The 13452-nt window shown below is 40.1% G+C and overlaps 1 protein-coding gene and 1 pseudogene across 3 annotated transcripts in view; both read right to left on the bottom strand.

The window, feature by feature from the left end:
• Positions 1-8251: 8251 nt before the first annotated feature.
• Positions 8252-13452, bottom strand: part of dcaf17 (ddb1 and cul4 associated factor 17) — a 66345-nt gene continuing 61144 nt past the window's right edge. For all 3 annotated transcript variants that reach the window (XM_072261929.1, XM_072261928.1, XM_072261927.1), the window contains exon 16: positions 8252-8654. In XM_072261929.1, coding sequence (XP_072118030.1) covers positions 8529-8654 — 126 coding nt within the window. In that variant the 3' untranslated portion in view covers positions 8252-8528. The remainder of the gene's footprint in view (positions 8655-13452) is intronic.
• Positions 9458-12767, bottom strand: LOC140199593 (nuclear pore complex protein Nup107 pseudogene; annotated as a pseudogene).

Here is a 13452-nt window from a genome sequence, read left to right as displayed (position 1 = left end):
CTTTATAAGGCACTGGTGAGGCTTAACCTTGAGTATTGTGAACAGTTTTGGGCTCATTATCTAAGAAAAGACATGCTGGCAATGGAGGAGGTTCAGAGGAGGTTCACAAGGATGATTCCAGGAATGAAAAGGTTATAATATGAGGAATGTTTGATGGCTATGGGATTTAGAAGGATGAGGGGGATCTCATTGAAACCTTTTGAATGTTGAAAGACCTAGACAAAGTAGATGTGGAAAGGATGTTTCCCATGGTAAGAGAGTCTAAGACAAGAGACCATAGCCTCAGGATAGAGGGGCGTCCATTTAAAACGGGGATGCGGAGAAATTTCTTTAGCCAGAGGGTGGTGAATTTGTGGTGTTTGTTACTACAGGCAGCTGTGGAGACCAGATCATTGGGTGTACTTAAGGTGGAGATTGATTAGGTTCTTCATTGGCCACAGCATCAAAGGTTACGGGGAGAAGGCCAGGGTTTGGGGCTGAGGAGGGGAGAAAAAGGATCAGCCGTAATTGAATGGTGGAGCCAACTCAATGGACCAAATAGTCTAATTCTGCTCCTATGTCTTATGGTATGTGTGTGTGTGTGTGTGTGTGTATTGGAGCAATTTTTGGGTAATATTGTAATTGTATTGTTTGATTAAGCATTATTTGTTTGTTTACATGATTTATTATGGGTTGTATGTAAACATACGTGAATGGTATATATAATTACGCCATAATGTTGTAACTGTGTGTCCTGCGTGAATTAAAGAAACTACTTCCATGCATCTACTGGCTCCCTCGTTTTTCCTTCAATTAGTTTTTTTGTTTTGGAGTTACAAATCATAACAAGTATGAACCCCTGTCTGCATATTATTAATCCATTAATTTAATCATTGTCTTACCAGTCCCATTGCTGGCTTTGGTAATACATTCTGTACATAAAATAGTGTAATCCTGAACTCATAGCAACTAAAGGCAAAAAGGAACCTGTTGTCAATTATTGTATTTCTGATTGCATACCATTTGTTCATTCTGAAAGTGTCACTAACAATTTTGCTAAAAGGAAAATTAATCTTTTTTTATTATTAATATGATAAAGAGATAAATTCACTTGATGAAAAATACTTTGTTCTTTGCAATTGACCCTTTTTTTCTATTTTTATTCTCTGAACAAAGGGAAAGAAAATGGTGGTGGTATTTTATAAAGTCTTAAGTACTTGTGCATATCCTTTCTATCAAAATTGGTTTGACTAAGATGTTGCTGAACAGTGACCTTATGATTACGTTGCAGATTCTAAGTTGTTGCCAATAGCAACATCACCAGCAGAAAACAAGTCAGCCACTATCTTCTCAGCACACTTACTAAATTATTTAAACAGTCCTGTCTATCTGTAGAATCTCCATTTGAGATTTTCTTTTCAATATATAGTATTATTAAATGGATCTAGCAACCCTCTGCTGTCCTGAATTGCCTTGAATACAGAATAGTTGTAATTCAGAAAGAAAATCATTTAAAAAATAACACCATGTCTTAGTATGATAGTTTCAAGGACAAATATGGAGAGAAGCCAAGGATTTTATATATTTCTTTTTCCTCGCCTCTGAGGGGTTGTGTGTACTGTATGTGTATTTTTCCCTCAATCTCAGGTCCTCTACCAGAGGACTGGGAGCTTGCGGGTTCGGCACAGTATCCTTGCTGTTCCGAAAAGACACTCTTCTGGACCGAGATCTCAGATGTCCTTCCCAGGATTTGTTGGAGCCATTCTCCCAACCCAGGTGTCACAGCTCCAAGTGGTCCTATCACCAGCAGGATTGCTCTGGCTTTTAGCATCCACATCCCTTCTATCTGTTCTTTCAAGCCCTGCTATCTCTCCAGCTTCTCATATTCTTTCTTCCTGATGTTACTGTCATTCAAGATGGCCACATTTTTTACTATTGCTTTCTTCTTTTCCTTGTCCAATATTACTATGTCTGGTTGATTGACCAATACCTGCTTATCAGTCTGTATTTGGAAACCCCACAGGATCTTAGCTCTGTCATTCTCCACTACCTTCTCAGGTATTTCCCATTTGGACTTGGGAGTATTGAATCCATGCTCAGTGCAGATGTTCCTGTATGTAATTCCTGCAACTTGGTAGTGCTGTTCAGTGTATCTTGCACCCTGCTACTCTGTGCTGGATAGTTTCAGTGGATTCCTTGCAGAGTCTGCATCTTCAGTCTCGTCTGGTGTGATAGACCCCTGGTTCTATTGCTCTTATACTCAGCGCCTGTTCTTGTGCAGCCATGAGCAGCGCCTCAGTGCTGTCCCGGAGCCCTGCCATTTCCAGCCATCAGTAGGACTTCTTATGTCAGCCACCTGATATCTGGCAATGGTGCATCCCATGTAGTGGCTTGTACTGCCATGGCCTCTGGTCCTCTGGCTCTGCTTCACCCACTTCCATCTCCATGCCCCTGCCTGCTGTCTGAGGCATTCTTCTAGCAGGTCGTCTTAGGAGTCATCTTCCTGACATGCTCATGGATTTAGAATTTCTTCCAGGACTCGGGCCTTGAGACTTCCAAGTCCACCTGCCCAGAATATTTATACTGTATATACAGTTGCAAGAAAACATTTGTGAACCCTTTGCAAATATCTGGTTTTCTGCAGTAATTACTCATAAAATGTGGTCTGATCTTCATCCAAGTCACAATAATAGGCAAACACAATCTCCCTAAACTAATAACACACAAACAATTGTACTTTTCATGTCTTTATTGAACATATTGTTTAATCATTCACAGTCCAGGCTGGAAAAAGTACGTGAACCCTTGTATTTAATAACTGGTATAACCTCCTTTAGCAGCAATAACCTCCACCAAATGTTTCTTGCAGATGCTGATCAGACTTGTACAACAGCAAGGAGGAATTGTAGACCATTCCTCCAAACAAAACTGTTTCAGTTCATCAATATGTCTGGGATACCTTACATGGGCAGCCCTCTTCAGGTCATACCACAGCACCTCAATTGGGTTAAGGTCGGGACCAAAACACAAATTTTCTTTTTTTTTTAAAAAAACCATTCTGTTGTTGATTTACTCTTGTGTTTTAGATTATTGTCTTGTTGCATCATCCAATTTTTATTAAGCTTCAGGTGATTGACTGCTACCCTGACATTCTACTGTTAAATGTCTTGATGCAATTTTGAATTCATTGTTCCCTTAACGAATGCAAGTTGTCCAAGCCCTGAGGCAGCAAAGCAGCCCCAAATTATGATGTTCCTTCCATCATGCTTCACAGCTGGAATGAGGTTTTAGTGTCGGTGTGCAGTGCCCTTTTTTGTCCAAACATAGTGGTGTGCATTTCTGCCAAAACGATCCACTTTTATCTCATCTATCTACAGAACATTGTCCCAGAGGGATCGTGAAACATCCAGGAAGTCTTTTGCAAACTTGAGACTTGCAGCGATGTTTTTGTTTGGAAAGTAGTGGTTTCTTCCGTGGTGTCCTTCCATGAGCACCATTCTTGTTCAGTGTTTTTCTTATAGTGGGCACATGAACAGAGACTTAAACGAGTTCTAGATTTCTGCAGGTCTTTTACTTTACCCTTGTATTCTTTTTCACCTCCTTCAGCATTCATTGATTGGAACACCTGATTCCAAATAGGTTTTGTCGAAGGCATTACCCCAGAGGTTCCCATACTTTTTTGAACCCAGATTGTTTAAATTGTGTACTCAGTATTGATGAGAAGAAGTAAAATTGTTTGTGTGTTATTTGTTTAGGTAGATTGTGTTTTCTATTAGTGTGACTTAGATGAAGATCAGATCACATTTTATGAGTAATTGAAGCAGAAAACCAGGTAATTATAAAGGGTTCACTTTTTCTTGCAACTCTCTGTGTGTGTGTGTCTATATATAATAGACACATATATATAAAACTGGTATAAGATAGTCCTTGGTAAGAAAAAGTAGTGGCATTGTAAATAATTTTTTTTGAGATTCTATATTGTATATAGAATAATAAAGGTATTGATATATATGCCTTTTGTAAAGTAAAAATTAATATTTAAAAAAGCAAAACAGCTGAAAATGTAGTTTTAATATTGAGCCAAGTAGATTGTAATATGTCTAGTCAAAAATAAGATACTGTTTACTTGAGCTTACAATGTCCATGATAGGTAGGAAGTGCAGGATGATGGAACAAATGGTATCAGGAAGGAGCTGAATGAAGAAATAAAGGACCATGGTAGCAGAAGCCTCAGATGCCATGTGGAGATTGTTTTGAGGAATTCCACAAAATGGTCTCCAATATTCCTTTGGTTATGATTGAATGCTGTTTGTTAAATTGAGGAAAGTGCAAATACATTGCAGCTTCTTCTTTGGTAAATATTCTTTGGGGCGCTGCACATACCGAATAGATTCCCCCAGTTCCCCTACCAACACCTGCACTGGGATCAAATTATAATAACCAATTAAGTTAACAACCATCACATGTGTGGGATGTAAGAGGAAACTGGAATATCAGGGAAAACATATTCGATCATGGGGGCACCATGCAACTCAACAGGCAACACTTGAGGTCAGAATCAAATCTGGTTTGCTGGAGCCATGAGACAATTGCACTACCTGTAGGAAGGGGTACCAATCAAGTGGGCTGCCTTGTACTGGTTGGTGTCAAGCTTCTTGAGTGTTGATGCAGCTGCACTCATCCAGGTGGGTAGTGAGTATTCCATTACACTCCTGACCTGAGCCTTGTAGATGGTGGACAGGCTTTGGGGAGGAAGGAGGTTATTTACACACCGCAGGATTCCTAGTCTTTGACCTGTTCTGGTAGCCATGGTGTTTATATGGCTAGACCAGTTCAGTTTCCTGTCAAAGGTAACCCCCAGGACGTTGATAGTAGGACATCCAGTGATGATGATGCCACCAAATGTCAAGGGACAATAGTTAGGGCCTCTCTTGTTGGAGATAGTCATTGCCTGGTACTTGCATGGCTCGAATGTTACTTGTCAGCCCAAGCCTGGATATTGTCCAGGTCCTGCTGCATTTGGGTATGAACTGCTTCACTGTCTGAGGAGTCACGAATGGTGCAGAACATTGTGCAGTCATCTGCGAACATCCCCACTTCTGATCTTATGATGGAAGGAAGGTTATTGATGAAGCAGTTGAAGATGGTTGGTCCTAGAACACTTCCCTGAAGAGATCTTACAGTGATATTCTGAGGATGAGATGATTGACTTGCAACCACAACCATCTTCATTTGTGTCAGGTATGATTCCAAACAGCAGAGGGTTTCTCCCTAATTCCCATTGACTCCGTTTTAGCTAGGGCACCTTGGTGCCATATTTGGTCAAATGCTGCCTTGATGTCGAGGGCTATCAATCTCACCTCACCTCTGGTATTTAACTCTTTGGTCCATGTTTGCACCAAGGAGATGATGAGGTCAGGAGTTGAGTGGCCTTGATGGAAACCAAACTGGGCATCTGTAAGCAGGTTATTACCAAGTAGGTGCTGCATGATAGCATTGTTGATAGCCCCTTCCATTACTTTGCTCATGATTGAGAGTAGGCTGATAGGGTGGTAATTAGCTGGGTAGTGCCTCCTAAAATGTTAATGTAAGTAGCTCCATGAAATAATGGATTCAGTTCTGAGAATTATTGAATACTGTATCAGAATCAGATTTATTTTCACTCATGTATTTTGTGAAATTTGTTGTTTTACAGCAGCAGTGCAAAGACCTAAAATTCTATAAATTACAAAATCCAATGAGGAAGTCAAGAATTCATTTGCAGACAGAAGTGCAGAGCCCCAGGTTTTGAAGTTTAGTTATTAGTACTAAGTGAAAGATGGTGTTGAAGGGCAAGTTGTAATCAATCAACAGTGGTATGAGGTATACCTTGCTGTTGTCTAGGTGCACCAAAGCAGAGTGCAGAGCCAGTGAGATTGTGTCCACTGTAGACCTGTTAAGGCAGTTAGTGAATAAAAGCAACTGTGTGGCATTTCCTAAATCTCTTTCAATTTTGTGGATTTTATTCATTTTAGAAACTTTTTTTCCAGATCACCTTATGGATTTTCTGCCATAATGGGGCACTATTACACTGTTTAAACAATTGCAAAAGTTTCAGACTGCGAAACAGTGAACTGTCAAAACAAGGTAACTTTTTTGTGATAAATAATTACTGCCCCTATGATAATGCTGCTCTGCAAAAAGTACTTTGATATTAAAATAGAACAATAAAAATGTATGACTCAGTACTTAGGGAAGGTTTATTTGTTCCCCAAGAATATGAAGAACATTAAATATTAATTTTTTGTATTTTATGTAGTTATTTATTTCTGGGTTGTTCTATGAGTTGTGAAGGAGCTAGAACACATTGGCCTTGAAAGTAAACTCTAAAGTGCAATGTTGGTCCAGAGGAAGGAAGGGTCTTGACCTGAAATATTGACTGTCCATTTTCTTCAATTGATGCTACCTGGCCCACTGAGTTATTCTGTTTTTTTGTGTTGCTCTGATAAAAATAGGAGCAGCAATAGGTTATTCAACAGGATTATGGTTTTCCTTCCCTGATCCTGTATATTTGATTCCTTTAATGTACAGAAATATGTCAGTCTTCATTTTGAATGTTGCTAATATCTCTGTGGAAGGGAATTTCAGAGATTTTTTCCTTAGTTCAGTCCTAAATAAACTCCCACAACTACCCTGACTGCACCTTCTCCCGCTAAGGATGCTAGTCCTTTCTCAGTTTCTCCACCTCCAGTACATCTGTTTTCAAGATGATTCCTTCCACTCCAGAACATCTGAGATATTCTCACTTTTTCAGAAAATGTGTGTCTACCCTCTCTCCCTGCCAAACTACCAACCATGGTTGATGGTGCCCTTGGCTCTATCTCATGCATTTTTGCTCTTACCACACCTCCCTCCAGACAGAATAGGGATAGAATTCTCCTACTTCTTTCAACCCATCAGTCTACACATCCAGCACATCATTCTTTGTCATTTCTGCCAGCAACTGCAGCCACATTTCTCCTCCCTGCTCCTTTTCTGCTGGGATCACTCTCTCCATGATTCTCTGATTTCAATTATTCCTCCTTATACAGTCCTACCCAGGCCCATGCCCCTGTAACACTTATTTCACCAACACCACCACCACCACCACTACCAAGGGCCCTAAAATGCCTTCCAGGTGAGGCAGAGATTCACATGCACTGCCTCCAACCTTGTTTATTGCATTTGGTGCTCCAAATGTGTCTTTCTTTGCACCAGTGAAACCAAGACCACCTTGCCAAGCACCTGTATTCTGTTCAGTAAGGCCATCTAGAGCTCCTGGTTGCTCGCCAGTTTAATTCCCCTCCCATTTTCCACATGACCCGTCTGCACTCAATCTCTTCCATTGGGTGAGCAAACTAGAGGAACAGCAGCTCGTATTCCTCCTGGGTAGTCTACAACCCTAGGAATTCTCCAAATTCCTGTAACCCGTTCTTTTTTTTCCTCTCTCTCCTTCTGACCTATCCATTTCTGATTCAGATTTATTTGTCACATGTACATCGAAACATGCACTGAAATGCGTCATTTGCATTAACAACTCAGAGACTCAAGGATGTGCTGGGGGCAGCCTGTGGGTGTCATCAAACATTCTGTTGTCAACTTAGCATGCTCACAATGTTCAGCAGAACAACAAAAGCAGGAATTACAACAGCAGCAGCAGCAGCAGCAGAGCAAAACAAGACAAAAACTGCAAAACAAGTGCCTTTCCCACTCTCACCCATCCACTCCCTCACACACAGGCTGGCTTCCAAACCCAGGACAGACCACCTCCAGTATTGGCCCTTGACCTAACTTACCCAACAGGTATTCTTTCTAAACCCCCCCACCCCACACCGTTTCTTACCCTTCCTCCCCCAACAATTCAACAATTCCCCTCACACCACCTCCCTCATTTTGTTCCATGCTCCACCTGCCTTTCCTGTCAGATTCCATCATCTGCACTCATTTTGCTGCCTCCAACCTATCACCCTCCAGCCTCTGTCATCATTTCCACTAGTCCCTCCTCCATCTGCCTATCACCCCTCCACCTATCACTTGCCAGCTCTTTGTCCACCCCTTCCCCTCAGTTGTTTTTGTACTGGTTAAACCTACCCTCCCCCATCTTTCTGACCAGATGAACATAGTAACTGAGCATTTACCTTCACTGATGCTCTCACCCGCTGAGTCCCTCCAGCAGATCTTGCTTCTGATTCCAGCAACTGCAGTTTCTTGTGTCTCTCTTTACAATAATTATGCTTCAGGACATTATTTGAAATACTTTATTACACAATTCAGTCATTTTGCTATGCTGTTCACCATTAATTTAAAATGTCTGATTTCCCGATTTAAATTATGGAGATGTTGCAAAGATTGTACGAGTAGGAATCGACATATAAATATTCTAGGTAATTTCAAATAAAATAGTTGAAGTTACCTAGAATGTTTATATGTTAATTTCCACTACTGACCAGCTTAAATCTTCTAATTACATTTGCACAAATGTGAGAGGAAACAATGTTTATTGCAATATAAGCTGATATATCCAGTTCTGTTTATCTTTTATTTCCATCTTCAGAACACTGAACCAGTTTGTAAACGTGACAGCAAAATATTCGATGTGCCAGCTGTTCTATATGTATTATCGTATCTCTGTCGAAGAACAGTTGATGATTGTAGGTCTGAAAATTAGAAGCAAAATTTCCGTGAAACACCATTTGGAAGTTACACGTAAATGCCTTTTCCTTCTATCATTCTACCACAGAGTATCCAAATTAATCCATTGAATGAGTAAGATTGTAAATGATTGCTAATCTGTAGTGAGAAGGCTGTATTAGTTTACAGTATTGTAAAGGCATCATCTGTACAACTGATCTCACTAACTGTAAGCTTGATGAAAGATTGCTCAGGACTTCTTTACTGAGGTAATCTAAAAATCCTTGGTCGGTACAATAGCGTAGTGGTTAGCAAAACACTTTGGAGTATCAGCCACCCGGGTTCATTATTCCCACTGCTGCCTGTAAGGAGTTGTATGTTCTCCCCAACACCAAGTGGGTTTCCTTGGGGGTGCTCTAGTTTCGTTCCGCAGTCCAGAGACATAGATTGATGGTAGGTTGGTAGGTTAAATGATTCTTGTAAATTGTCCTGTGATTAGGTTAAGATTAAATCAGGGGTTGCTGGACAGCCAGAAGGACCTATTTTGCGCTGTATCTCAATAAATAAATAACATTAATACATCAATTCAGGGTCTGGGCAGATAAGTAAAATAGTTAAATGGATCTAACATCAATTTAAAGGGTACAGCAGAGAGGCTAGTTTTTTTTTACTACAACTTGAAACTTTATTGATTTATAATTAAAGAACAAACCAGTGCATTCAGTAAGACGGTACAAGATGTTATCAAAAATTAGAGTGTAAATAAAATAAATCTAAATATTGACCATTTCCAGTTAAAGAAAATACAACTTTTTGAAATGGAGAAGCAAATGTGGTGGGTGAGAAATTGTGAAGTTACCTCAACAGAAATTGGACTCCCATTTTACGTAATCATACCTTTTCACATCTATTTCAGATAACCTCTAGGGTTGTAATTCATACCCCAGAGGATCAAGGTTCTGATCCAATAGCATGAGTGATGACTCTCTCAACAGCCGCAAAAACTTTATCATTTCTTCTTTTGTGAATATTTGATAAAGCTTGTGCTGTTCGGATGCAATCACATCAGCCAGCTTTAAACGCCGTTAGTATTGCTTTGTGCTGTGCAATACAAGTTTAACTGATGACTGCGCTCAACATCTTCTTCAGTATTCTCTCTGATATCAACCAACCATCCTCTATTTACAAAAAGCAAGACATTAGAGATCTTCTCTTCTGTTTCATTGGTCAATTCTTCCAAATTGTCACTCCATCTTTTATAATCCATCTTGAACTTTTTCTGCTTGTGCTCATGAGCCACCGTTTCTGTGAAACTTGCATTTTCAGTAATGGTGGGCTCTTGTGGAGCAGATTGCTTCACTTTGAACCATTCATTAAATTTTTCATGAGCTTCCAGATAATCTTGTATGCACAAATGTTCGCGGACAGCATTTTCATCCACTGCTGGAAGCATGACTTCCTTTCCATAATTTTCCCAGTTTGCATACACTGCAGCTACAGAATCCTGTGGGATTTTGCTGAACACCTCTTTAGATGCTTCATGTTTCTTAGAAGCCAAGAATTTCTTCATTATCGCATTGCTTTGGATTAGTGCTTCTGCCCTTTGTGCAGGATCAAACATCAACCATTCAATAACATTGATCTTCAAGCGATCTTCTTTTGTGGTGGCAGTATCCAGAGATGGTGATTGGTCATGGTAAGCAAAGTCCTTGGCATCTTTCTTCCTGATGCTTTCCACCACAGACTTTGTCACAGTTGCTACATCTAGACCAGCCTCTCTTGCAAGATCTAGACAACGTTTCCTTTGTTCAGTCTCTGTGACAGTCTCCAAGAATGTTGAATATTGAGCAATACCCATCTGATGTGGCAAGTGTCTTACATAAAATGCTATCAAATCTGTGTGCTTCATTTTGATTAGAGACTCAATATAAATTTTTATAATGTCTATACAAACCTCCTCCTTTGTTGGCATGCCCAAATTCCAGAAGAACAGCACAAGAGGCGTCATGAATCGAAGGAGGTGAGGAGGAAGAACTAATCTACACTTTGTAGGCCAATCCTGAAATTCATCCAACATACCATCAGTATCTCCCAAGATGATGTATTTCTGAATGAAGTGATAATGAGCTTTATTCTCCTCCAAAACTTGCCTTTTGTCTATTGCTTACAGTTCTTCAAATATTGCCTCTGGTGTCCAACTTGCTTCCATGTACTCTTTAGGTAATTCTTCCAATTCACTCATAGTACTCAGTGAACCGATTTCTTGTTCCACAAGGCTGTCTACCATAACTCTTAAGTATGCCAAAACACAGTCTTCCCAAGTATCACAAACTGAAAGGAACTGTCTGAGGTTTCCACTTACAGCAGCATAGATTGCTCATTCATATCGGTTAAAACGTTCATCTTCTGCCATCTTCCAACAACAAGCCTTCCAAACACTTCTGTATGGGTTTCCTTCTACAGTTTCAAGCTTTGCTCCACCATTAAGGTTTGGATCATGGTACAGTTTCCAGCCTTCCAGTGTTGCTGCTCTCCGAGCCTGACCACAACGTTCACAGAGTCGCTGAGCCTTATCAGTCATACCAGTCGTGTAAGAGCAAAAAGATATTTCATGAATCTGGCATCATCCTCCCGATCCAAATCAGCAAGAGGCATTCTCTGTCTTATAGGAGCATCTGGATCCAGCTCAGTCACAAGTGGCCTTGAAAATCCAGAGATCCCAGATCTTTGTTGTTTCAACACATGCAGTGTATTTTCCCAGTCTACAGATTTTGCATAAAATTCAATGTTCTCTGCAAAATCTCCAGCCTCATCTCGAGCAATACTTTCCAAGCAGTCTACAACAATCTGGCTGTGACGGATCAGTGAATCTCGCTAGAAAAGCATTTCTACAATGGTCCTTTCAGTTACATTTGGTACAGATACATTAAACATCAACCCCTCTTCCCCACCAGATTCAACTCTATCCCTGTAAAGAGAGCCAATTAAACGCCAAGTGATCATCTCTTGCTGAAGGAACCAAAGAACACTGGCTGTTTCTGCTGTCCAGGGGTTGCACGATTCACAATCTTCTGAAGCATTTTAACCTGTTCATTACAAATGGCTTCATAAGATTAAATGAGATCACAGATAGGTCTAGACGAATGACTCAAGAAAGAATGCAAGAACTCTGGGAACAAGTGGACTGATGCAGTTACGCCTGGATCATCCTCATTCAGCATGGCTGCACTAAGAGTTAGGTCCTCGGTAAAGTTTCCTGGTGAACCAATAGTCTTGAAATCAATCCTCGGCTTAGTGAATTGATCTGTTTCAATCTCATCCAACTCAGATGAAATTTGATACATTGATGCTTCTGGAGTTGTTACCATTATGGGAAGTCGAAGTGATGATAAGATATTAGATATTTCACTTTTCTTTACAGGGCAAACTCTAGTCTGTAGAGTGTAGAATTCATGGAATATATGAGCTTCAGCTCAGTCAACTACTGGCAGGTTTGAAATAGTTGACCCAGCTGTCTTCAATGGTTGCATCTCTACAGGGCTGTACCGCCGAGCTGCTCTGCTAACTTCAGATTTCTGAATGAGAGGAGATGTCATTTCTTCAGATTCATGCCTCAGCGTGGACTCGGCCCACGCTCCCGACATGGTCACCACCGGGGTGCCACAAGTGAGCAGTCGCCACCCCGGGGCTGGTATGTTTTAAAGTTGGTAAAGATTTGAAATTGAAACTCTTGTCACTTGAACTGAAGAGAAGGATGGAGGAGAGAAATGAGAAGGTGGTGTAAATTGATAAGTCAGGTAGGATCTCTGGATAAATAGGCTGTTCTGTATTTCTGCTCTTAGTATTTTCCCTGGAAGCTGCAGGGTCACAAATAGTCCCTGATCTGGAAGTTTACAGTTGTTAGTAAGCATTATGAAACAGCGAGATGGTGACCATATAAAATGATTCCACAATAAAAAAGTATGGTTGGACCAAGTTTCTTTAGAGTGCAATTACAAATGTGGAATATGTAGCCACATCAAATCTTAAGCAAAATCCATATCTAATCAAAGATTGAAAATAATAGGAAGAGTGGATAGGATTAGACAGATGTGGAGAAAATGTATATTTTTAAGCACGTGGCCTGTTATTGTGCTGTAACTTCTATGACTGATGACAGTAAACTGGTTTTGGCAAAAACCTGTCAGAGAACTATTGAATATTTGACTCAGTGGCCACATAGCTCTTTGTGTAAAACAAACCATCTAGTCTAATTTCCCCTACCGGGTCTATAGATGTGCATGTTGCTGCTCTTCCAAGTGTACATCAAAATACTTTTACAAATATGATGACCATTTTCTTTAGAATGCAATTAGAAATGTGGAATATGTAGCCACATCAAATTTTATGCAAAATCCATACCTAACCAAAGATTGAAAATAACCGGAAGAGTGGATAGAATTAGACGGATTGGAGAAAATCGCTGTTGTATATTTGTTTTTACCACCCTTTGTGGCAATAAACCAGGTCCCTGGTTCCTTTGGGTAAGAAAAAATATAATCTCTTCTCTATTTCTATTAAATTTAAATCAATGCCCCTTTTTTGGCTCCCACTCAGAGGAGAAAAAGCTCCTTCCAATTTACCTATACATCACAGTCATACAGTATTTACCCCCAACTCCTCTGTAGTAAAGAAAATAGTCTTAACCTATCCACCCAACTCTTCCTTCTTGAAAGCGTTCCATTGTTCTGACATCTTCAAGCTGTACTTTCTAGTTTAATTTTATCAGATCACTCTCAGCCAAGTAAATTTGCTCATATTTAGGACCTCTATTCAGATTTTACT

This window comes from Mobula birostris, chromosome 6 (assembly GCF_030028105.1).
Source record: "Mobula birostris isolate sMobBir1 chromosome 6, sMobBir1.hap1, whole genome shotgun sequence".
Classification (NCBI taxonomy): domain Eukaryota; kingdom Metazoa; phylum Chordata; class Chondrichthyes; order Myliobatiformes; family Myliobatidae; genus Mobula; species Mobula birostris.
This window is presented reverse-complemented; position numbering and strand designations above follow the sequence as displayed.